The following is a 26,943-nucleotide window of genomic DNA, read 5'->3' on the forward strand; positions in this document are numbered from 1 at the left end:
TCTCATTAGGGGGAGAGCAATTAGGAGTATATAGCAAGGTGTATAAAAATTTTTGTATGAGAGACTGACTTGATTTGTAAACTTTCACTTAAAGCACAATAAAAATTAAAAAAAAAATCTGATCTTTCCACCCTTCCCCTCCCTCTCTACAGATAAGCTTTGCAATCACAAATATAATCTGCCTACATCTTGCTTATCCTTTCCTGTTGTTACAGTGGAGGATACGTTTCTCACACTAGCTAGTGAAAATGCTCACACATGTTCTCTAGACCTCATACTTTCCTACTGTAGTGGACATATGCTTTTATTTTGACTGCCATCCCTTCTGTTAGGGAACTATCTCTACCCCATTTCATAGTTATCTTCCAAGATTTATATAGTTCAAGTTGGACCAACTCTTACCACACCTTCATTCCTCTAGCCCTGGCCAATCAAAGTATTCCATCTCCATGTTACATCGCTTGATTCAAAATTAGGCATGTGGTCAAGATTAAGCCAAACTATTGTGAGAAGGTAAAGATATCTTTTCCTTTTGAAGGGCCTCTCTGAAGAGCAAAGACCTGAACGAAGTAAAGAAGCAAGCCATATGAGGGTCTGGGGAAGGACATTCCAGGCAGAAGAAACATGCAAAGACTGTTAGGTGAGAATGAAAAGGGCAGATTCAAGGAGCAGCCAGGAAGCCAGTGTGACTGAAGTGGAAAGAGTCAGGAGGACAGTGGTAGGAGATGAGTCTGAGGAGGGAGACATGGGTTAAATCTCCAAACCATGGCAAAGAATTTTGATTTTATTCCAAGATAAATGGGAAAGAATTTTAAGGGTTGAACTGGGAGGGAATGTGATTGATTTATACCACTGACCCCTCCTCCCTTCTTGAAATACTCTCAATCTTTGTTTGGATTCTTCAGATTTTCCTCAGCCTTATGGCCGTTCCTTTCAGCCTTCCTCGCAGCGTCCAATTCCTCTATTCAACTGCTAAATACAAATCTTTTTTGGCTCTATCATACCCCTCCTTCTGTTTTCACTCCAATCTTTTGTTGGACCTATACCCCTAGGGCTTCTGAGACCATCTCTACTTTGACTACTCCCGAACTTAGATCCTGAGCCAGATCTCTCTTCCGAGTTTTGGCCTTCACATATTTAATTGCTTCTTTGACATATCCACCTGGATGTTTCATAAGCACTTAAAAACCAACATGAAAATAACCAACATCATGATCTCCATCCTAAAAACTGCTTGTTCTCAAGGTATCTACCTCTCAGTGAATGGGGCAATCATCCACACTTGGTGTAATTTGGGATTTTTCCTAGACTCATCCCTAATTTTTCTTCCTTATCCAAACAGTCACCAAAGTCTCTTGATTCCAGCTCCTATACATTTTTCAAATCCAGCCACATTACTTTATCTTCACTGCTACCACCCGATGCTAACTCTTCCTCCCTACCATGATTTCTTTCAAGTCCATTCTGTTTTATCTCTAAGCCATCCTACAAATTGTCACTCCAAATGACTTTTTTTTTTATTAACTTTTATTTTTCAGGTGAATGTTTACAAATCAAGGCAGACTGTCACATATAAGTTTATATACACCTTACTCCGTACACCAACTTGCTCTCCCCCAATGAGTCAGCCCTTCCAATCTCTCCTTTCATGACATTTTTGCCAGCTTCCAACTCTCTCTATCCTCCCATCCCCCCTCCAGACAGGAGATGCCAACACAGTCTCAAGTGTCCACCTGATACAAATAGCTCACTCTTCATCAGCATCTCTCTCCTACCCACTGTCCAGTCCCTTTCATGTCTGATGAGTTGTCTTCGGGGATGGTTCCTGTTCTGTGCCAACAGAAGGTTTGGGGACCATGACCGCCGGGATTCTTCTAGTCTCAGTCAGACCATTAAGTATGGTCTTTTTATGAGAATTTGGGGTCTGCATCCCACTGATCTCCTGCTCCCTCAAGGGTTCTCTCTTGTGCTCCCTGTCAGGACAGTCATCGATTGTGGCCGGGCACCAACTAGTTTTTCTGGTCTCCGGATGATGTAGGTCTCTGGTTCATGTGGCCCTTTCTGTCTCTTGGGCTCTTAGTTATCGTGTGACCTTGGTGTTCTTCATTCTCCTTTGCTCCAGGTGGGTTGAGACCAATTGATGCATCTTAGATGGCCGCTTGTTAGCATTTAAGACCCCAGACGCCACATTTCAAAGTGGGATGCAGAATGTTTTCATAATAGAATGATTTTGCCAATTGACTTAGAAGTCCCCTCAAACCATGGTCCCCAAACCCCTGCCCTTGCTCCACTGACCTTTGAAGCATTCATTTTATCCCGGAAACTTCTTTGCTTTTGGTCCAGTCCAATTGAGCTGACCTTCCATGTATTAAGTGTTGTCCTTCCCTTCACCTAAAGCAGTTCTTATCTACTAATTCATCAGTAAAAAACCCTCTCCCTCCCTCCCTCCCTCCCCCCTTCGTAACCACAAAAGTATGTGTTCTTCTCAGTTTATACTATTTCTCAAGATCTTGTAATAGTGGTCTTATACAATATTTGTCCTTTTGCCTCTGACTAATTTCGCTCAGCATAATGCCTTCCAGGTTCCTCCATGTTATGAAATGTTTCACAGATTCGTCACTGTTCTTTATCGATGCGTAGTATTCCATTGTGTGAATATACCACAATTTATTTACCCATTCATCTGTTGATGGACACCTTGGTTGCTTCCAGATTTTTGCTATTGTAAACAGAGCTGCAATAAACATGGGTGTGCATATATCTGTTCGTGTGAAGGCTCTTATTTCTCTAGGGTATATTCCGAGGAGTGGGATTTCTGGGTTGTATGGTAGTTCTATTTCTAACTGTTTAAGATAACGCCAGATAGATTTCCAAAGTGGTTGTACCATTTTACATTCCCACCAGCAGTGTATAAGAGTTCCAATCTCTCCGCAGCCTCTCCAACTTTTATTATTTTGTGTTTTTTGGATTAATGCCAGCCTTGTTGGAGTGAGATGGAATCTCATCGTGGTTTTAATTTGCATTTCTCTAATGGCTAATGATCGAGAGCATTTTCTCATGTATCTGTTAGCTGCCTGAATATCCTCTTTAGTGAAGTGAGTGTTCATATCCTTTGCCCACTTCTTGATTGGGTTGTTTGTCTTTTTGTGGTTGAGTTTTGACAGAATCATGTAGATTTTAGAGATCAGGCGCTGGTCGGAGATGTCATAGCTGAAAATTCTTTCCCAGTCTGTAGGTGGTCTTTTTACCCTTTTGGTGAAGTCTTTAGATGAGCATAGGTGTTTGATTTTTAGGAGCTCCCAGTTATCGGGTTTCTCTTCATCATTTTTGGTAATGTTTTGCATTCTGTTTATGCCTTGTATTAGGGCTCCTAAGGTTGTCCCTATTTTTTCTTCCATGATCTTTATCGTTTTAGTCTTTATGTTTAGGTCTGTAATCCACTTGGAGTTAGTTTTTGTGCTTGGTGTGAGGTATGGGTCCTGTTTCATTTTTTTGCAAATGGATATCCAGTTATGCCAGCACCATTTGTTAAAAAGACTATCTTTTCCCCAATTAACTGACCTTGGGCCTTTGTCAAATATCAGCTGCTCATATGTGGATGGATTTATATCTGGGTTCTCAATTCTGTTCCACTGGTCTATGTGCCTGTTGTTGTACCAGTACCAGGCTGTTTTGACTACTGTGGCTGTATAATAGGTTCTGAAATCAGGTAGAGTGAGGCCTCCCACTTTCTTCTTCTTTTTCAGTAATGCTTTACTTATCCGTGGCTTCTTTCCCTTCCATATGAAGTTGGTGATTTGTTTCTCTATCACCTTAAAAAATGTCATTGGAATTTGGATCGGAAGTGCATTGTATGTATAGATGGCTTTTGGTAGAATAGACATTTTTACTATGTTAAGTCTTCCTATCCGTGAGCAAGGTATGTTTTTCCACTTAAGTATGTCCTTTTGAATTTCTTGTAGTAGAGCTTTGTAGTTTTCTTTGTATAGGTCTTTTACATCCTTGGTAAGATTTATTCCTAAGTATCCAAATGACTTTTTAAGACAGCAACTAGAAATTATGCCACTGTCCCTACCTAAAACCATTTTTAGATCTTCTTATTGCCAGAGTCTAAAAGAAATTCGCCAGTGTCTCCAATTTTATTACTGTCAATTTTCCTTCCACTCTAGATTTGAGCTACACAGCCCTTTCATTTCATTGAAACCACCATTTTGTAATCTGCTTTAATCATCTCCACTGGGGACCCTCATTGCACTAAGTCCTCTGCTCCCTCTACACACCACTGTTACTGTTGCTGTGTGCCAACAAGTAGATTTCAACTTATAGTGACCCCTATTTGAGAAAATAGAGCTGTGCCATAGTGTTTCCTAGGCTGTAATCTTTATGGGAGCTGATAGCCTGGTCTTTTCATCACAAAGCTGTTGGTGGGTTCCAATCACCGACCTTTCAACTAGCAGCCAACTCTTAACCATTATGCCACCACACACCATTAGCCTTATCTAACTCGTAACTGTCAGACTAACTCCTATTTTTTCTTCATGCCTCAGGCTAAATAAATGTCACTCCTCAGGGGTGTCTTCCATGATCCAACCCTCTTCCATATGACAGAGTAGATTAGGTCTTCTTATTTTACCCTTCCATAACACTCTGAATGTATCACTTGTAACGGCCATCATTCTTCTAATTGTCAGCAAGTGAACATTTTTATGTTTCTGCATGGTTAGAGCTTTAGAGAAAAATTTTACTGGGACAAGCCTTGAAACTAAAAGATAACTGAATAGATAGTAAGAGGCTTGCCTGAATAAATAGTAGATGGTAAAAGACTCCCTGGAGGCATGTGCTTACATTTTAGGAAGGGACAAAGCCCCTAGGTTATAAACTTAGAGACACTTATCTGTATTCTCCTCAAAACATTTATTTATATGCCAAAGAACAAGAACTCAGAAAATCTTCTCTGTGCTCTCCCTATCTCAAGATAAGACAGAGGCAGATCCTTCTAGCAATCTTTGCCTGAGGAACTCCAGGCGCGGCCAGCAACTGGTTGAATAGGCTGCCCGTGTCATTGTTCCTCTCACTGTAGATTAGTTATGGGCACCCATTTGCATGATCTCAGCTATCACTCTGACTTGTTCCAGCTCTGGATGCATCCCTCAAAGGGGGACTGTTTCTACAGAGCAAAGGCTCTGGAGTCTAAGTGCCTCTGTTCAAATCCCAGCTCTGCCCCTTGATAGGTGCAAGTTCCTTGAGTTCTTTGTGGCTCAGTTTCCTATCTATAAAGAGGTTATAGTAATAACATCACAGTTGCTGTGAGAATAAAGGAGTTAATTTATGCAAAGGAGTTAACAATTCAATGGAAATTAAATGGGCATATTTATGCAATTTATGTAAAGTTAATTTATGTAAAGAAGTCGACAATACAATGGGTTGTTGTGAGAATAAAATGAATCAATTTGTGCAAAATCCTTACAACAATGCCTGGCACATAACAACTTCTATACAATTTCTTTATTGCTTACTTAATGTTCAATTATAAAGGGTTCAGAAAGTGAAGAAAGTCTAATGAAACCAATATCTATTATAGTATGTATAATAGATACTTGTGACCACTAAAAAATATTGCTAAAATGCAGTATATTATAATTTACAGATTATCTTTGGTTAAGAACTAGTTTCTGTAAGCTCAGAGGCAAGTTTTATCCCCAAACTATTTTTCCCCAAAATACCACATGGTAAAGGGAAATCAAGACTGGGACTCTCTGGATTATGTAAAAAGAAGAATCACATATGACTGTAAACAGAATGTTACAAAGAACTATTGTCAAACAGTCTAAGAAAAAAAAAGTAAAAAAAAAAAACAAAAAACAAGCCAGAGGACTGTTTACAAAGACCTTTTTTTTAAAAAAAACCACATTTCGTGTTTATTTTTGTTATCATTTGGAGGTCTGCTCCCACAAGATGAAATACGATATTTAGAAGGGAAAAGAGGCTGCCTAGGAACAAATGAAACCTAATAGTTACTTTAATGGCTTAAGTCCCTTTTCATTTATTTGACAAACAATTATTGAGAGTGTACTTTGGGCAAAGTGCTGTTTTAGGCCCATCTGTGAGTTTGTCCATAAGGTATAGTCAGCCAGCTTCTCTCAGTGTTCAGGGGCTGGCGCCCTGTACAGTGTTTTAAAAGGACAAAAAAAGTTAATGGTTTTCATCAGGTAATACATGGCACCACCATCCACCTAGTATTTGGTTGGATCAACGATGCTAAAGAGGCCAAGGTCTGGGTTTGACCCCTGCCTGGACAGGTTTCAGCCTTGCTCAGCAGTTTTGAGTCACAGGTCATACTTTGACCTAGGAATTGAACCCCAGATCACCATCAGGCCACAGAGTACATTACAAGTTTACTCTCACTGAGATTGCATGCTCACACTGTATGACTTCCTGTCTGAAGTACATCACTTTATTTTTATTGCTATCAACTCATTTATATAAGAACTTAACCTAAAGATTCAGTATCCAATACTTAAAAATATTGATGAACAAAAACTAATATCTGTATAATATTTTCTATTTGCCAGGTACTGTTAGAAATGCTTTTCTTACCAGCTCTATAAGGTGGTGTTGTCAAATGTCATCAAGTTGATTCTGTTGTTGTTTTTAGGTGACATTGAGTTGATTCCAACTCATAGAGACCCTATAGGACAGAGTAGAACTGCCCCATAGGGCTTCCAAGGAGCGGCTGGTGGATTTGAACTGCTGACCCTTTGGTTAGCAGCTGAGCTCTTAACCACTATGCCATCAGGGCTCCTTCTGATTCATTGAGAACCCATATGTGCAGAGTAGAACTGTCAAGGGTGTGACCTTTTGGAAGCAGATCGCCAGGTTTGTCTTCTGAGGCACCTCTGGGTGGTTCAAACCAATAACCTTTTGGCTAGTAGCTGAGAGCTTAACTGTTTGTTCACCCAGGGACTCCTACTCTATGAGGTAGATGCTGTAATATTTAGATGCTATAATATTTCCTCTTTTCACAGATCAGAAAGGTGAGGCAGAGAGAAGTTTAGTAACTTCCCACAGCTATTAATTAGCAGAGCTGGGATGGGAGCCTAGACAGTCTCGCTCCAGAGCCTACCTGTCTGACCACTATAGCACTTCAGTGACAACTCATGGACACGCCATCAACTGTATACCGCAAATGCTCTTTTTAGTTATCTGAATATTAAATTAATTCTCATTTCAGAAAATTCTATTGATTACATTATATTTTATAAATAAATTGACAGTGAGACATAAGGTCTTGGGATTTTAGTCAATAAGACTGTTTTGATCCTTTTAACTCACCAAGTAAATGGCTCCTTGATCCCAAATACAGTATCCAGACATTCAAACTATCTTTAGTGGAGCTCCACCTTAACTTTCCAGCCATCTCAAGATACTTTCTCCAACGATCTTCTTTCTGCTTCCTCCATATCAATTGTCCTCTCTGTAGCCTAGTCACTTTAGCTTGAAATCACCTTTCCTTCTTTTAATTTCTATAGCAATTAATGATAGTGCATTTACCTAGTTATGCATATTAGTTCTTATGGCATCCCCTCGATTGTCGATTTTAGTTATTATTTAAAACTTTGGTTATGATTTCACCTCTCACATGTTTATGTTTTGACCCTTCAACTCTTCAATGGGACTTTAAGCTCCTGGAGGGCAGTTGTTGTTGTTTAGGTGCCCTCAAGTGGGTTCCAATGCGTAGTGATCCTATGTACTACAGAAGGAAACACTGCCCGGTCCTGCACCATACCCACAATTTTTATGCTTGAGCCCATTGTTCCAGCTACTGCCTCAATCCATCTCCTTGAGGGTCTTCCTCTTTTTTACTGACCCTCTACTTTACCAAGCATGATGTCCTTCTCCAGGGACTGATCTCTCCTGACAACATGTCCAAAGTATCTAAGACGTAGTCTCGCCGTCCTTGCTTCTAAGGAGCAATCTGGTTGTACCTCTTCCAAGAAAGAAGGAACAAGGATCCGGTAGTCTACTTCTGAAAAGAATTAGCCAGTGAAAACCTGGAAGGCAGAGACCTAATTTTAAGTCTGAAATAAAAAGTTTAAGTTAGTTGTGTAGCTATATTATAGCCATGACCCATCTGCAAATAAACATTGATGCCTCTCAGGCGGAGAAGAAATGATAAGGACTATTAAAAATATTAAGATATGTGGCTTTGTTTTAGATCAATAGAATAATCTGCTCAACTAGGAATTGGTCTGCTGCTTTCCTGTCTTTCCAACTTATCAAAAACATACAAATCAAGAAATATTTTTTGATGTATACTATACATGAGACAGTGTGTGTTGTGTGTTACTATAATGCTGAACAGGTTTCAGAAGAGCTTTCACACGAAGACAGACTAAGAAGAAAGGCCTGACAACCTACTTTTGAAAAATCAGTCAATAAAAACCTATGAATTACAATGGAACATTGTCTAATCCATGACCGATCATGGGGATGGCACAGGACAGGGCCATGTTTCATTTCGTTGTGATTAGGGTCACCATGAGTTGGGGGCTGACATGATAACAGCTAACTACAGCAACATACCCCAGATAGGCTCATTGTCATGGTTTACATAGATATTGTCATCGTCCCAAACTGCAGGGAACTCACAACCTGTTTGGATTTCTGGGTTTTATAGCATTTAACTAGAAGCCTTAAGAATTATGTGATAAGTACCAACATGATCCAGACTATGTAAGAGTTTAGAGAAGGTTGGGGAAGAGGGCACTGTAGATTGGAGTGCCCAGTCCAGTGGAGATGGAACTCGAACTGATCTTAGAAGTTTGAGCAACACTTACAAAAACAGAGGCATGGAAGGGCATTTCAGACAGGTATATTTACAATGAGCAAAAGGAAATGTGTTTGTCCCATGTTTTGAAGAAACATACTAAACGGTTCAGTGATGGAAGATACAAGTTGTAAGGTTGGTTATATAGGTTGGATTGTCCCATTGCCATAGAGTTGATTCCGACCCATAGCATAGGATGTAGCTACTCATAGCATAGGACATAGTAGAACTGCCCCATAGGGTTTCCAAGACTGTAATCTTTAAGGAAGCAGACTACCACACATCTTTTTCCCACAGAGAGGCTAGTGGGTTTGAACCACTGAACTTTTCAGTTAGCAGCTGAGCACCTAAACACTGTGCCACCAGGGCTCCTTGGTTGGGTTGTAAAAACATCTAAATACCAGATTCTTAGACAATGGGAAGCCAACAAGGGATTTTGAGCTTGGCAGTGATATTATGAGAAGGTTTGTTCAGGAGAATTAATCTGGTGCAGTTGTGCAATTAATCTGGACTGAAAGCAAGAGACACTGGAGGCAGGGTATTTGGTAAAGAGTTATTAGAAAATATAGATTCAAACATTTTAGAACTGGAAGTGTCATTCTTGAGTGTCTGTACCAATCTCCTTGTATAGATAGAAGAGAAAACAAGGAGCCAAATAAGGGAATTGCCAAGAACTTGCCATAAGGTTTTATTTTTGTCCTTCACATTATTATTTTCATTTTTGAATAAAAAATTTATCATTTTAAACATATTTTGCCATTATTAAAAATGAATTTAAAGGAAAGAGATAGAATTAAGGGCAATCCTTCCAAATGTCAATGTACACTTTTGGGCTAGAAACACATTAAAGGGCACAGTTTTAATTGAATTGGTAAAAAGCTCAAGACTGTCCCATTCGGTAGATTATTTGTCATAGACATAATGCAGCCTTTTACATTTAAGGCAAGCAGTATGCTAATAAGTAATCCCTAGCTATATTGCATTATTTGACAACCAGGTTTTCATTACATTAATAAGTAGCAGTGAAAGATGAAAATGATGATTCATAATTTGTTGATGAACTTTATTTTGTTGCTGGAGTTATCGCTGAGACCGCTTACAGCACTTCCACATCACTTAATAGATTTAACATGTTTTCAAGGCTATTGACATTTCTGTTGGCTTTGAGTGGCTTTTAATGTTTATTTGCATTTGTGTGGGAACTGAAAAATCCCATTAAGAGACAGTTGCTCCTTTCCATTAAGGAGCCATGAAATATGGATGGTAATGTTTTCATTTGAATCCAAGGTTAACAAAAAGGAAGATTCCTTAAATAAAATCTGAAATTTCAACTCATTTGCTCAAGAAATTTTCTTAGTGGTGATAACTTGAACCCATTATTTAATTGCTTATGAAATATGTGATCCTTTCCAAAGATCAAAGGACACCAAATGAGGGTGACATTAAACAAAGGTCAGTAGCAATTGAACTGGTTTTGAAACATAGAGACTCTGCAGTATTGTACAACTCTTGAGTACCAATTAAAACATGAAATCTTACAAAATTTGATGTACAATTATTTAACCCAGAGTTCCAACCTACCCTTAAATGCGGGAAGGCTGTGCTAGGAAAAATTGTTTATTCATATGTTCATTCATGTATTTATTCGGTGAGTGTTTATCAAGTACCTAAGTAACTGTGATATAAGTTAAAAAGTAATGAATCTGAAAAAGAGATGTATAGGTAGAATGTTAACGGAGATACATTTCTTCCATTCTAGGTGTTCGTGGAGAGGGCCCAGAGGCTTCCTATATAAGCTCCTGTGAAATTTATATTAGGAGCCCCGTAACAGTTCCATCAGGAGGTACAAAAGTGTTGAAGAGATTCCATGTACATTTTCAGGACATGGAATTTTTGTATACATCTAATTGTTAAGTACAGTTGCTGAAAGTATGGTGGGAGAGTAAAGAAATGATCAAGATCAGTGGCAAAGCTACTAGCTCTCAATGGGCTCTCTCTTTGCACATGTCATGGTAGCTGATGTCAAATGCTCTTATTTCTAGCCAAATTTGAAATTTTGGAGAAATGGTATAGAGACAATTTCGGTGAAAATGTGACCCACTTTGTTGGCTTGAAAATTAGTACATTGTTGGCTTGAAAATTAGTACAGTGTACACTCATCACCTTGAGTAAAATTGTATGTATTTGTGCATAGATGGAGGGTCATGGAATGCCAAGTCTTGTAGCTATTATGAAATCATAGATGGAGGTTCTGAGCCTTGTGGAGCACACAAACTCCCTACCTCTGAAGAAGCTTAATCCAAGGAACTGTATAGCCAAATTCTCTGTGTGTGTGTGTGTGCGTGCATGAGCACAAAGACAGTGTACTGCTTCCCTGGCAGAAGCAGAGGAAATGAAGGCATTCAAGTAAAGGGAGGGTATTATTTGCGAAGTCTTGTGGAGTCTTGCCAGTAAGAATACTATGGAGGTGGGCAAAGGATGTCGTCTAAACATTAAATAGGCTTAAGTTAGTAAAGACAGAGTCTAAAGACAGAAAGATAACATATGACACAAGTAATTTCTACCCCATTTCTATATTATTTAGATAGCTGTTCAGATATGTAATCCAAAAGTGGTTTGGGAACCTAAATTACCTAATTATTTTGGGACTCTACTATATTTGGTATTAAGCACAGACACTAAGTGAAACTTCAAAGTGAATTTACAAAGAATGAAGTGAACATATGTATTCCAAAAATGATCACTGAACACGTGTGTTAGATGTTGTTAATGCACATCGCAGTACGTGTTTTTGCCGTCTACAAACGAAAGCAAAGGATAATCAGAAATTTCTGGATTGCCATACAGGACTTATCTTTTGTTCAAAATTTTTGATGTTAAATTCCTTTCAATACCTTTAAAGGGCTCTATCAAATATGTTGAAAAAATTAGACTTGAATGTAAAATGAAGAAAATTTCAAGTTCTTCTGAATCCTGATCAGGAATTTAAGAAAATAACTTTTAAAAACTGTATTATTATAATAAAAAATTTATTATAAAAATTATCACATTTTTTCCTGTACATAGCCTAAAGACAAAAACACAATTTTACATTAATAATTTAAGGGGACACGAACATTCCTGTATCCACCCACTGGAATTCTAATGCTTTTACATAGATTTTGCTAATATCAACATGGAATATTTTTATTTTATAGAACTCCACTTACACAGTTGATGCTACTGAGAGACTAACGTCTCTTTTTCTCTCTCATGTTTTACAGATAATTCAGTGTCTGGGTTAATTAATCAACTGCTTTAAATCTTTAGTAAATACAAGTATTCACATGCAAAAACATTTACTTAAGATTTCAGTAAAAAACTGAAAAGTCAAATCAAAATTTTGTGTCATCAATAAATGTGCAAGCCAGTGTCCCAAGATCATGAAAGTCACTGATGATAACATCCAAAATTCACAGCAAACGGTCTGAGGCTTCCACTGCTACTACAATTACCACACTACCAGGCTGCCACAAAATTAAACAAAAATGTTAAATTCAACATATAAATGGTACTGATTATTTTACGGTGCAGAAAATCCTACTTCTTTCTATATTCCAGTTTAAACATTTATTTGACACAGATGAGCTTATTGTCTCAGAAAAGCCTGCCATCTTAAAAGAGTAAGACATTTAAAGAAGGCATACTGTTTTTGAAAGACACCAACAATTCATCCTCTTGCCAATAATTTATCCATGAGAATATGGATCATTTATTGAAATTAATTTGTGGGGAAAATGTCAAAATGCCTGCCTACTGCTTTCCTCCCTTACTGTCTTCCTTCCTGTTTTTTACTCCTTCTTTAAGAGTGCTCTTCATTACTGGCCTGTCAACCTATATATTAAATGCATTGCCACTGAGGTGATTCTGACTCATAGCAACCCTACGGGACAGAGTAGAACTGCCCCATAGGGTTTCCAAGGAGTGGCTGGTGGATTCGAACTGCTGAACTCTTGGTTAGCAGCTGATCTCCTAACCATTGTACCACCAAGACTCTAACCTGTATATTATATACCTTTAATCCCCCCAATGTGCCATATGCATTACAGCTTTCATTCATTAGCTCTCAGTCTCAATGATTCCCAAGTGAATGCACCCTGGCATGAGAACTCTTTCTTCCAGGTTATTTGTTAAAAGTGCTTCAAGAACTACTTAAATTCTAATGTTCTTGAGACATTTGACTACTAGAAGTGCTTTTTTTTTTTTTACAGACATGGTGGTGATATGGAGTATACAGAACATAATCATATATATCAAAAATACCTCTTTTTTAAGCCTAGAAAATAGATGCCCCTGGATTACTACCACCACAGGGTAGACCACAGCTCTTCCTGTGAAGTTAGGTTGTGAATATATGATTTCTTTACCTAACACTGTTTTTTCCAACCTACTGTTTCATTTAAAAACAAAAAAAGATGAGACACTGGTGCTATCATTTTGGCAATTCTTCTCCCCCTTCAACCATCAACATCCTGAATTCAGTGCATAATTTAAAATTCATCCAAGACTAGGCACCTGTCAAAAAGTATTCGCTTTGAAGTGTGAATACAAAAGGCAGCATAATAAAGGAACTGTATTTATCAGAAAAGGCTTTCTTCTGAGTTTTTGCATATCCCCAATGCCCCCACTGCAACTCTGAATGAGACATTTGTATTCTTTCTGGCTCATTCAAAGTGGATGTTATTTTAGTCACCAACCTCTTCTCCCTAGGGCACATAAATATATAGAAAAGGTACATTTATATACATTTCTAATCACATAGTGTAAACTAAGCCTTTAGATATTGAATGGCAGGAAAACACTGATATATTGACGCATGATATTCAAGAAATACCAGTATCTTATGACATCAATAGGTTCAAAATCTCAGTATAGTGAAGCTGTTAACACATGTCTCCGCATTCATTCCCTTTCTCAGTCTTAGGTAAAGAGATGGGAATCTGAGGGCTATTTCTTCTTCAGGATTTGGTAGAATCTCATGAGTTATTTTAAGTGAGGTAAAATGAAGAGTTGGCCTTCTGTTAATTCTTCCAGTCATGCACTATGTTCTCCTGTGTCACAGAAACAAGCCTCACTCCTCCTCAATCAGTCTTTTGATCAAGGAGTTTCTGTTGCTGTTGTTTGTTTTTGAGGAAACACGAGTTGACACATAAAAGTTCAGAAAGCTGCACTGGCGTAGAAGCACTTTGATCCCTTAAAGTGTCCTGGATGTCCTTCTTCACACAGCGACTTTTGCCTTCGCTAGGTTCTTTGGTTCCTTACTAGGGATACACCAGTCATCAGCCTCTGTACTCATCTGGTAATGTTTATAGGCTGACCTGTTAAAAACTGGGAGTTTTTCTATAGACTCGGAAGATAAAGCCTGAAAGAAGGTGGGGGAAAAAAAAATCAGACCAAAGAAATTATTCATGCCATAATTTGTATTTGATGTGATGACATAAAATAAATGAAGAGGTAAGTATTAAAATGTTCAAAGGCATTCTTTCAATTGATTTAGTAATAAGAGATACCAGAACAGTGTGCTAGACACTATATAAAACAAAATTTAAAAATAAATATTAGCGCCACCCTATAGAGGCTGAGGAAACCCTGGTGGCATAGTGGTTAAGTGCTACAGCTGCTAACCAAACGGTCGGCAGTTCAAATCCGCCAGGTGCTCCTTGGAAACTCTATGGGGCGCTTCTACTCTGTCCTATAGGGTCGCTATGAGTCGGAATCGACTCGACGGCACTGGGTGGGTTGGGATAGAGGCTGAAATCATTAAGTATCCAATTATAAATGATAAAATTTATCATTTTTACACATCTCCCTTGTTTAGATACTGCTGATGGGACAGAGTTGAATAGCAAAGCTATTCTTTCCTGGCAAAGCCTCTGTATCTATGATAAAGTGAGAAGCCTGTCCTGATACTATTAATCTATAAAAAGGCTCTTTTCCCAACAGTTTGAAGACTGCTTATTTACAAATAAATGCATTAATTAATCCAGATGGTCAAAGGCTATTTGGCAAATAATTTCAATGTACAAAATGGGAGCCTGGAAGCTCCATGTTTTTGTTGCTAAAATTTGCAAATGTATTTACAGTTGAAATAGCTGGCAAGTGATTAACAGAATCAGGACAGTCACCTTAACAGATAAATTGAGGCTTTATAAGAAATAGAAAAAACATGTACCAAGTCTTAAAGTTTAGACAGGAAATGCCTGGCATCCCACTGACAGTTTGCGAGTAGTCAGTTTTCTTTTCCCTGTTTTCCTAGTAAGGTCAGCTTAAGGTTTTGAAATTCTTGATATGCATTGTTTTCTAGACTGGAACATTATTAGCATATATTTCCCCACAAGTTCAAGTAACACAAAAATGCAGCTATTCTCACAGATGCCAAAAGGAGTTGCTTTAAAAAGTTTACATGCGGATGTCTTCACTCTAAAACTTTGGTAACTTGCTTTTTGGGAAACAGTTTTGCTTCACCCAAGGCAGGTAATCTGTTTCAGCTTCCTCTTTGGCAAGTAACCATATTAAGTAGTATACCTACACACATCCAACAGAAAATAGAATGACTTGTGGTCCTTATTTTCCTTAACCCAGTTTGGGGAATTCACTATGGACCATAGAACTTAGAGCTATTAAAAGAGCGGTTTTTTAGAAGCATTATTTTTATATTGAATTCAAAGGATACCTTTAAGTAGATGATAGCATCTGTTCCATATCCTGACAAAGAGTAGAGATTCAGATCTCCTTGAAAATACTTGGCATAAAGACGAGAAATTGGCAAGCCATAACCAAAACCAGCCTAGAAAGGAAAAATTAGTTATTGGTAAAGAAGTATATGTGGTCATTGGAATATAAAATGTAGTAAAGATTTATTATCCTCACTGACACTGTTGTCCTAGAACCTAGATAAATATCTTTTGCTTCCTATCAGGTACCTTTTGTGGATTGGATTCACCATTTTTAGTTTGCTTTATCGTTCCTTCTCATATATTCCACATCTAATTTACCTAAACTGATTTATTTGCCTATTTCCTTGTAATCCCTGTTTATGTAATCCCTTGTCAGCCTTATGTGGCTGGGATGAACTTAGCCACTGAATTGGTCTTACCAAAGGAGCATTCCGGGAATTATCCACCACGGGTGTTGGTGCAGTGGAGTATGTATAACTGAAAAGGCGGTCAGTGATTCTCAGGGGCACACCACCTCCTCTGTCTGAAATCTTGAACAAATAAACAAGGCATCAGAGCTACACATAAAAAAAAAAATGTGCACTTGTGTATATAACAATATCCTTTCTTCATTTAAAAGTCACTGGTATACATGACTTTGACCTATTGCCAAAAGCAGAGATCTATATTATTACTGATGTTTTTTACTCATCTCAAGAGAGGCATAAAAGAAAAACAGAAAATGGTTACCTTAATTGTAAGGTCTTCTTTTCCCAAGACAACAACCACCTCAATTGGTGTGAGGGAAGGCCAGTTTTCCTGGTGTTCAACTGTTGCTCTCATTGCATTCTACAGAAAACAAAACCATAGAGAATTCAGTGGCAGAAGAATGAGGGACAATAATTTTTTTTTTATGTTTAAATAAAAGCAGCACAAAGGGTAATTTAAAGTTCCTATATAATAGTAGTAAAATAGCTTTGTAAATAGCCATTTATGAATGTGTCATGTAGAATGTGTAAGGAAAAATATTCACTTACCATGTAATGTGGCTCGTGGGAGTAACGTCTAATGAAAAAACAATTCTGCTAGCTGTCAGATTCTTATTTGTAAGTGTAATTTAAATGAAGGAATTGGTTTTTATAGTGTTATTTCCTAGCTCTCCCTTTTCTGCCTTTCCATTACATCTTACATTCAAGCACCAAAGGCTATTACATAACAAATGAACAGTGAATTACTGAACTAATTTGTTAACTTTTATAAAATTTGCTGGGAAAAGGCTATTACCATTTAAAAGGACAGTAAACAATTCTAAATTAAATTTCATTTTGCATTTGATTATTATCTTAACTTTTATCAATAATGGCAAAATAACTATGAATTGCATTATTTAACTTAAAAATAAATCAAAGAAAACTATCACGGAAGAAACTAATACAAGTTTTCAGCCAACTGGATGAATCTCATACAAATAAAGTCTTGGTTTATTTAACCTATTTTGCTCCCTAACTTTCTTCTGATAGGTTATCTGCTTTTTGTTTTCTATATAATACTAGGTTCCAGTCTTCAGCTGATGTGAAATAAAATAGATCAGAAGTTTGTAGTACAAGCAATGCCTCACTGCACCAATATTAGAATAAGTTAGGAAATATTAAATTCCAGAAAGAATTATATCAGAATTAGGGGTTCTTGGACTAATTTGCCCCCAGTCCAAACGACTCGTCAGAAGCATGGCAAAGCTTCAGTTGGTTTTCTACTCTTTAGTGTAAGCTCAGGGTTTGCGTTTGGTCTTAGAACTCATCAGAGGATTTGATTCGTGGAGCCTGGCTACCCCAGGCCAGTATTCTTAGCGTCACTTGAGAGCTTGTGAGAACTGCAAATTCTCAGACCTACTGAGTCAAAATCTCTGGGGGTAACACTCAAAAATTTGTGTTTTAACAAGCCCTCCAGGTGCATCTAATGCACACTAAAGTTGGAGAAGCACTGCCTCACAGCCTTGCTACAGAAAGTGTGGACTGTGGACCAGCAACATCATCTGTCGGCTTATTAGAAATACCAAATCTCAGCCCTGCACCCCCACCCCCACAGGCCTACTGAATCAGAGTCTCCATTTTAACAAAATCCCCAGGTGAATCAGATGCACTTTAAAGGAGATCACTGAAGGAAATGGTTGACCTCTGAGTATATTCGAGATTCAGAATAGGGCCGTGACACGGACACTAATTCTGGATAAGTCTCTGGGTTTGGAAGTGGACCAGCCTGTGGGAGTGGAGGTAACAAGGCCTCATGCACTGAAGCATTCATCCTATGACCTTCATTAATGAGTGTATGAATGACTAGGGCTTTGTTGGACACCTGGACAAATAACAAGAACATCTTCTCAGCTCTAAAGCACTGAGATACTATGAATCATATTGTACATTCACAAATACTTATTGATGCGGCAATGAGCTGCAAGTACCCTTTCAAACATTAATTGTGCTTCTTTCTCTTAGGAGCACAAAAGCATGCTTAGGAGAAGGCTCTAAGGCTCCTGTTTAGTGGGAATGATACAGGAAATAAAAATATAATCAGTGAGCATCTGTTTAAAGACAACATTGTGATTTTTGGGGAGTCTTATACCTTGAATAGTTCAAAGAGCATATGATGAAGGTGAGAAGGAACATACACAATCTGAATTGGTTGGCCAGGAAATTTTCCTAGAAAAATAAAACTCATTTAGAATTGGGAAACAAATGTTTCAAAATAAATCTCTCTATATGTTTGACTGATACTTTAAACTCAAATAGTACTGGAATATTTCCCATCCTCCCCACCCCAAAATCCTATACTGGAGGCTTCCCACTTAAACAGTGAACACCATGGGGTTATTTTCAAAATGCTATTACATTTTTATTACAGTTACTACCTATTGCTCTATGATTAATGTTTGCATTTCTCTGCAAATGTATAAAGTAAGACGAAGTGTGAAACAAGGTACTATAAATTAGATTACATTGGTTTTTCCTATTTATAATATTTTTGTACTGGGCAATCCCAAAGTTAAACTTGTATGCATTTCAATAGAAAAGAAAAACAAATTACCATGTTTATAGTACAAAATTTAAGTTAATGTTTTTTTCTTTTTTATAATTTTCATACTGCCAATACAAATAACACATCCTATTATTCTCAACAGTTATACCAATGGAACGTTAAATGTTCTATGTGAAATATGTTTAAATTTTACCAAGAGGCTAGAGAAAACAGAGACACAAAAACCTCATAATACTGTTTGAAAAGAAAAATAAAAGTATTATTCTTCTGTGTCCCAGGCCTTGGGAAAGTTTGAATTCAGAAAACATAAGGTCTAGCACAAATCCTTCTTTATTTTCTCAAACAGTTGATATACAAGTGTTATGCAACAACTCTTTTTATGCTCAGAGATATTTTTCAATCTCTACTCGTACTTCTGCTTCTAGTTTACCATTCACTTATTATTTGCATATCACAATCTATGTGTTAGGCTACTCGCTTAATTTGAACTACTTGATTTTAATTCTGACCACTAACAAACATTGTTCCTGCATAAATTAGTTGGAAAAGATGTTTACTTTGAATGAAAAGGAGAAGGTTATTCAAATATAAGTAAATTATGTAGTTTTGAGATGCAACTGTCTTTTAGAACAAAACGGATTCAGGTAAAAATAATGCCATGAATTAATCACGTAATCACTTTCGTCAATGTAGGAAGACTTTGTCTTTTCGAGTAACCTACGGTTGAAATTCTGACATTTGTTCTGCTTCCAAAATAGTGGCATACACTCACAGTACAATCTAAAGGCCTTTATTCTTTCTAGGTCTTATGAGTAGCTTCTTTACAAGGGGGACTCCACTGTTCATCAGTCAAGCCCCTCTACTTCTGGCCTCCTCATTTCCCCATATTTTGTAGGCACTTTGAATTAGTAAGCAATCTTTCTTTGATCTAAGATATTGAAACCTAGTTGCTACTCTAAATCACAAATTATTTGTTGAAACCATTCTTTTTGAATCATCATTAGCAAATGAATATACGCAGAGCTTCCCAGTGCAGAGTGTTAAAAAGAACTTTGGCTTCAAACATTAAAAAAAAAAAAAAAGTGTACAAATTCTAGACAAGTTCCCAAGGGAAAAAAGGAACACTGAAGTTACTTCGTATTTATAAAAAGCAATCCTACTGAGAGAATATTGAATTTTGTCTAGGTTAAAATACATTTTATTTATAGCTTACCATTCACTTGTGTGAGCTTTAATTCTGGAGATGTTAAATAGTACTGATCACAAAGCATCCTTGAACACTCAAAGGCATCTAGAATAGAAATTTGTTTTTCATTACACTGAAATGAATTTAATCCAAGTAAAATTCTCAAATGGTCTTTGGTGTGATACACTACACTTAATCTAAAATATTCACTAGAGTATGTATAGAAAAAAAATGCCTTTGTAACATTTTACTTGAAGAAAAATTTAACATAGTATCTAATAGCAATAGGAATACGTGCACTTCAGAAATCAAATACAATATATAAGAATATGACACATTAACCACTGATGTTTGGATCTTTTATAATATTATAAATGAATGTTTAAACTCCTGACTCTCAAAAGCAAAGAATTTTATGATAGTATCTATAAAAATTTAAATTCATTAACAGAGTCACATGAACGATAGACACATCTATCATATATTGTACATTTTCAATAAGGGAAACACAAAAATCTTGACACTACCTTGGACCACTGCTACCACATCACAGTTTGGATCAATGCTTCCAATGTGGGTTGGGTTCCCAGTCTGTGAGTCACTAAATATAAGAACTGTTAAAAACAAAAATAAGAAACATTGTTATAAAAATCAGGATAGTAATTATTAGAACTCCTGAAAGAACGTGACCCACCAATTAGTGAAACATCTAGTTATAGTACAGTTTGTAATCTATACCCATCTCTACGTATGATGGATGATCAAAGTGAGTGAACTTACTGTGTTGGTTCATCAGCATACGCGTAGAAATTCGGTTCATGTAAAATCGATCCAAGAAATATTGAAGATTTTGGTTGGTGACTGGGTCAACAGTACAGGCATCTTTATACTCTATGATCCCTTGTGCCATTGTAGGGACTACATTATGGTGTCTATTTCGAACTTTGACGAGTGTATCTACAAAACTAAGCCATAACGTTTACAGTTAGTGAAAGATCAAATAAGTTTCATTCACTTATATGCCTTAAATTACTTCAAAAAGGCTAAAGCTCTTTCAAGTAACAAATCAAATGATAAAATATTAGGGTAAAGCTTTATTAGCGTTTTTACTATAGGTTATTCCACTATAGTAGACAGTTTCATACACAGATTTTTTGGTTTTTTTTGTTTGTTTTTTGCCTCTAGCTTATGTGCAAAAATAATCTAGCTGTATAATGGAAGCATTCATTATAGGTGTTCATTAAATGTTAGTAAGACTTCTCTTTAAAAATAAAATTAATATTGAAATTAACGCTTGAACACCATCCTGAAAAAAATATCAAAATGTCTTGTCAGATTTAGAAAAGATTCTTATTTAGGTAAGTAGAAACTTTGAATTGCTTTGAAAGAAAATGTTTTGTCTCCAATAATACTGAAAAGAATTAATATCAGATAGTAGTAAACCCTCTTGCAAATTTAATCATATGGCTGAATTCATAGTAAAAAGAGAGTTCCTCAAATAAAAAATCAAGTCCGCTACACTTGTTCATACTCAGCACCATTTTCAATGCCTTATGCCTTCACCGCTTCCAAAAAACCAGAAAGCCAAAACCTGTTATCTTGAAGTGGGTCATAATTTATTTTTCAGGATTTAAACTTCCTTAATTGGTTCTAAAATCTTAGGAGTATGTTTGGAAATCATCAAAGTTTTAAACACTTATTCCAATGCATACAGCTTGCTTACTCTGATAATGCTTTCTGGTCCTCTGGGCTTTTCTCATGGAATTCCACCAGGTCCATCAGGCTCTGGATATACCTGTAAAGCAACAAGCGTGCTTTCAGTTTTAAAATGGAGTAGTCAGATACAAATGGCTGAAAATGCCTTTTTCATATACTTTGAAACGAGAAAGGAAGCGTTAGGTTTAAAATTACAAATTTCCTCCAGCATGTTTGGAAAACAGTATGTTAAAAAAAGAAAGCTACAACCTTTAACCCTCAACTTGCTAACTTAAAATTTATATTTCTTTAACTCTTCCAGGTCAGTATTCAGTTTTCTGAATTTTTTGCTTGGCAAATGCCTTACATTTCCTACAGCAAAAACATTTGGAAATCACTTTTTTTCAAAGGCTTCTTTAGTTAGTTGCTCCTACTGTTTTCATTTGTAGTGGAGCAGAAGTCCTAAAAGCACCAATAAATACTACAGTTGGATATACGTTTCTGACAGCAATTGTTTTAAGGGTATATAATACATACATTTCTTCAATCAATGAACAAAAAGCTATGTAGTCAGTGGATGAGGGTGAGGCTCTTGTTGGGATTCTGTAGTGTATATCCTGGCTCTGTTCTCTGAAAACCTGCTCCTTTGGGTTTAGCTACCCTCTCTCAATCTCAGCGTCCTTATTTGTAAAATGAGATGATAATAATTGACGCTGACTAAGTCCCAGCTCTGTGCCAGGTACTGTTTGTTCTAAGTGCTCTTTTCACGAATTACCTTATTTGATTACACTCAAACATCCCTTTGAAGCATATACTTTATTCTCCTCAATAAGAGATGGGGGAATTGTGGCACAGAGCATTTAAGACAGTTGCCAAGGGTCCCACAACTAGAAAGTGGCTGAGCCAGGATTTTAACCCAGAGCCCAGTCTGTGAATCACTTTGTTTAAGTAATGAAGATTAGGCCTTCCCTAAATAGTAGTCATTCACTGTTAGGCAACAGATTCCTTTTGCAATACCAAATTCTGTCTTCTATTCTTTATAAAATTAAAATTGCATATGGCATATTTTTGTATTTCTTCTGAAAGTAAAAATAATGTTGCAAAAATGAGTTTTTTTTTCAGGGTAAAAATATTTGTTTATAGCTTTGTAGCTGTCCTTATTGGAAAAAAAAAAAAACCCATTGCCATCGAGTCAATTCTGACTCATAGTGACCCTATAGGACAGAGTAGAGCTGCTCCAAAAAGTTTCCAAGAAGCAGCTGGTGGATTCAAACTGCAGACATTTTGGTTAGCAGCCGAGCTCATTATGATAACTGACCATAAATTAATAAAAAATTCTTTATGTTTTTTAAAAGTATTTACCGTTTGGATCACCTGTTTTCCAATTATGATGGTAATGTATTATAAGAAGTCATGATCAGGTAACTGTCTTAAAACTAGAGACTGCTTCAGAATGGTTTACCACTTACCAACTTTTAACCAATTGCACTGAAGAGGTATTTACTAATCGATCAGGGAGGATATCAATTTCCTTCAGGATATTGGCTAGCCTCACAGGTAATTCTTGCCGCAAAAATACAAAAGAAGTTCTTTCACATGCATTTTCTGAACCTGTGACAAATGATATTTATTTACTTTTTAGAAGAAAGTATGGCTAAGTGATACATGCGAAAAGTATTAACTACTGAATAATGAACACACACAATTATATTTTGCCCTCAGTTGGGTTACTGTTTGCAGATAATTGAGAAGCAGGATCTTCACTGTCTTTTTATTTCTTTTTTTTTTTAAGGGGCCAGAATAAGCAAATTATTGTTTTCTCTTTTTGAAGGTTCACTTCCAAGAAGTCAAAATATTCTATAGCTCTTACATTCATAAAAGAGTGTAATGTCAACAACACAAATTCCTTTATATGACATGAAATAGGAGTGGGGAGGTAAAAACGTGGGGTGGGGGTTGTGATGTTTCCAGACTAGTAATAAATAATAGCACCTTTAAACCCTGGAAACTTTCCTTATGAGATTACAGCAGCAAGTGTGTCCACAGTGATGTAAATATATGGAAAACCATAATGGTAAACAGACCAAAAAATCTGTTAGGAATCCAGGATGTATTCTATGGAGGGATGGAGGGCGCCTAAGGATAAAATCTCAATTAATTGTAGGCTACTTTTTTTACTTTATAGTATTATATATATATCATCTCCAAGAAGTACTATGCTGTTAAGGAGAGGATAAAGTTTCCAGTCCATTGTTAAATGGTGACTGAGAGCAAAAACTATTTTGACTGGAAGCTCTGGACAGAAAGAAGAAAAATAAGCCCAAAATATCAGGCATCAGCGGGGCTGCAGGTGGCCTTCAGGTATAGACACAAATTGTCAAAAAGAAGCCAATTCTAGGAAAGGGCAAGGTGCGTTAGCGTCGAGGTTCCGGGGCTCAATCGCAAAGCGAACCGCAGTTACTTCAGCAAAGACCCCACCAACACACACACACACACACACACACACCCCAACCCTCTTCTCCCACCTTCCCCCAAGTCCAGCCCTTTCTATCCAGGGCTGAAAGTTAAGGCAGCTCTCTAGCCCCAGGGCCCCCGCCCGGATCCTGCGCCCCGCTCACCAAAGTCCAGCAGCTGCTTCATGGACAGCGGGGACGGGCTGTAGCGCGAGAAATGCTCGACCTCGCGGGGGACCAGGCCAGCGCCGCTCAGCGAGCTGGCGCTGCGCATCACGAATCGGGCCGCCTTCATTGTGATGCCCACCGGGCCTGGCAGGGGCTGGGGCTAGGCTGAGGAGCGAAGGCTGCCCTGAGCAAAACCCAGGTGTGGGGAGGGCAGGTGCGCTGGCGGGCTCACCACCCCGACCCGGGCTGGGGTTGGAGAGTGCTGTGGGTTAGAAGTGTCGGGCAGTCGGTCGTTCTCGAGGTACAGTTGCTTGAGCCTCAAGTTCGCGTCTGGCCACCCGGGGCCTCTGCCCCGGTTTTATGTGTCTCCCGGCACTCTCCCTCCCATCCCTACGGGGCGGAGTCACTGGAACTTGGAAACAAGTGCTAAACTTGGGGCCGCGCCAATCAGTTCAGAGAAAGAACTTTGGGCCCCGCCCCTGGTCCGCGAGGAGTGGCCTGGCACCCGTCCCTGGGGCTAGGAGGAGCCCGGGTGGGGCGAGGCCAGGCTGGAGGACGCTGAACCGACGAGCGGAGAGACGTGCGCTCCAGATCAGTGGCTTGGGACAGGGTCCCTGGTCGCTTGGGCCGGGGCCCGCCCGGGCTCGTCCTTGTTTACAAGTCCGAGGCTCGCTCTCAATGTCATGCATTCCTGACCAGAAACTATTTCCAAGTATCTGGACTCCGGGTTGGCTTGGACTCCGGGTGCTCATTGGTTCGTGCGCAGAGCGGGACTTTACAGTAGCCAATCGGCTGCGTGCAAAAGCATGGGCTTCTTTGCCATTGGGTGACGAAGAGAGTAACAGCCTTAGAGTTGTCTGAGCGTCTCTCTGGGAACAAACAGCACACTGCAAGAACAGGAAGCTCCGTTTGCTGAGACTTGAGGAGCTGTACGTTTTGCTGTGGCAATTAAAAAAAACAATCGCTTTGTTTATGTCCAGTAACGCATCCTCTCCATTAGATTTAATTTTAGTAATTAAAAACAAATAAAAAGGGGATCACCTTGTCGGTTTGGCTCACCTTTTTCCCCCGAATTTGCTCGTTCTGTAGGAAATGCCTTTAATCCAGGAATTTACCTAGGACATTCCATTCTGTCCTTAAATGTCAGCACACACAGAGATCTGCTTCCAGAGATCTTCCCTGATCATCTCTCCCCTTTCCTATTATATTTTAATATATAAAACCCTATATAATTCCTCTTAAATATGGTAGCATTTATGATCTATATTTTCCCTCCCTGCGTCCCCTCCTACTCCAAGGAAATCAGGGTAGGGACCATGTCTGATGCTTCTTTGTGATTCCTATCCTGCTACTCATTATTTATAAAATTAACACACTGGTTAAAACACTTAAAAAAAAATGCCTGGAGTGGATTCCAACTCTTGACCACCCCATGTATTTCAGAGTAGAACTTCACACGGTTTTCAAAGGCTGTGATATTTCAAAAGGAGATCTCCAGGCCTTTCTTCCCAGGTGCCTCTGGGTGGATTCAAACTTCCAGCCTTTCAGTTAGTAGTTGAGCACTTAGCCATTGTACCATAGCCTATTATAAAAGTCCCTTACTAAACTGCCCCTCTTCCCCAACACACACACACACACACCAAAGAAACTAGGGAATAGAGCCACAGTTCTTGGGGCATCTGGGAGTAAGGCAGTTGATTACAAATGCAATGGAATGGGAACTAATGCTGTAGTAAAATGGTAACTTCCTACAGGAGATCTCTTTTGGCCTCTTTCCTCTGTGTTTGCAGGTGATTGGGGACTCTGGGAGGCGTGGGTAATCCAAGCTCTATTGTCACTCTCTGCCCCTTTTCCCTAGGTGATCTCACGTGGTCACAGGACTAATGACTTAAAATCTCTCTCTAGCACAAACTTTTCCTTGAGAACTAGACTCTTATGTTCAACTTCTCCACTCGGATGTCTAATAAGCACCAGGTTTTGCATCTCTCAAACCCATCATTGTTATTGGGGAGCTCATCTAGTGCTGGCAGAACCTCTATCACATGTGTGGCCTGTATGGAGGTACTGTATTAGCTCTTCAACTATTTTCTCCCTTGTTAAATTGCCCCTATTTTCCTCCCTGTCTGGGTGGTACAAATGGTTAAGCACTCAACTACTAACCAAAAGGTTGGAGGTTGGAATCCATCCTGAGGTGCCTCAGAAGAAAGGCTTGCCTATCTAATTCTGAAAGATCACTGCCTCTGAAAACCTATGGTGCACAGTTCTACTCTGACACATATGGGGTCGCCATGAGTTGGAATTGACTTGACAACTGTTTTTCTTTTCTTTCTTGTTTTTTTGGTGTCTATACATTGCCTATAGATCATCCAGGATTTGTGACTTCCCTCTGTGTCCCAATATTTGCTCAGACCTATCAAAAACAGCCCCTGGAAGACACTCGACATTCGTATCCTCCAACACTGAGGGTGGGGCTTGGGTTCTTAGAGACCTTGAGGGATGACGCTGGGGTGAAAGAAAAGATTCCAGCAACTGCCCTTAGGTGAAGCCGGACAAAATTAGCTCAAGAATTTATCTCAAACTAGTGGAAACATGGGACCAGTTATAAAGTGCATGGATTCAGCTACATTCAGTAGTCATATTTGCTTTTCCAAACATGTGTTTGGGATCTGAAACAGGCAAAAGTATATACTACAAAGAATTATCCTGTTTAATCTGCAGAGGAAAGACAATGGCAATTATTCATTGCAGGTAAATCTAATACAGGAAAGCCCCATTTCCATAGTCCATTGAGTGCTTGGCCTGGCTTACCTGGCCCTACTACCCTATTGTGGGATGATTAAAGATCAGGTGAAGTCGTATGATGTTCACAGAGATGACTAAGGGCTA

General features: G+C 38.4%; 1 protein-coding gene across 1 annotated transcript; it reads right to left on the minus strand.

Annotated features, from left to right (window-relative positions):
- Nucleotides 1–11,874: 11,874 nt before the first annotated feature.
- Nucleotides 11,875–24,420, minus strand: PDK4 (pyruvate dehydrogenase kinase 4). The gene is made up of 11 exons (XM_049894037.1): nt 24,055–24,420; nt 22,906–23,047; nt 21,465–21,536; nt 20,522–20,706; nt 20,269–20,355; nt 19,769–19,846; nt 18,142–18,218; nt 16,273–16,371; nt 15,963–16,073; nt 15,540–15,653; nt 11,875–14,228 (listed from the first exon to the last, which is right to left on the minus strand). The coding sequence occupies exons 1-11, from the start codon at nt 24,182–24,184 to the stop codon at nt 14,085–14,087; spliced, it is 1,239 nt and encodes a 412-aa protein (XP_049749994.1). The 5' UTR covers nt 24,185–24,420; the 3' UTR covers nt 11,875–14,084.
- Between the last annotated feature and the right edge of the window lie 2,523 nt (nt 24,421–26,943).

This window comes from Elephas maximus, chromosome 8 (genome assembly GCF_024166365.1).
Source record: "Elephas maximus indicus isolate mEleMax1 chromosome 8, mEleMax1 primary haplotype, whole genome shotgun sequence".
NCBI classification, from domain to species: Eukaryota; Metazoa; Chordata; class Mammalia; order Proboscidea; family Elephantidae; genus Elephas; species Elephas maximus.

Excerpts from the sequence above, each read along its gene's own strand:
- PDK4 (XM_049894037.1), bottom strand. The coding sequence starts at position 24,184 with ATGAAGGCGGCCCGATTCGTGATGCGCAGCGCCAGCTCGCTGAGCGGC. Across the intron at positions 20,707-21,464 it reads GACCAGAAAGCATTATCAGA|TTTTGTAGATACACTCGTCA; the intron begins GTAAGCAAGCTG and ends GTTATGGCTTAG. Across the intron at positions 20,356-20,521 it reads TATGCTGATGAACCAACACA|TTCTTATATTTAGTGACTCA; the intron begins GTAAGTTCACTC and ends TGTTTTTAACAG.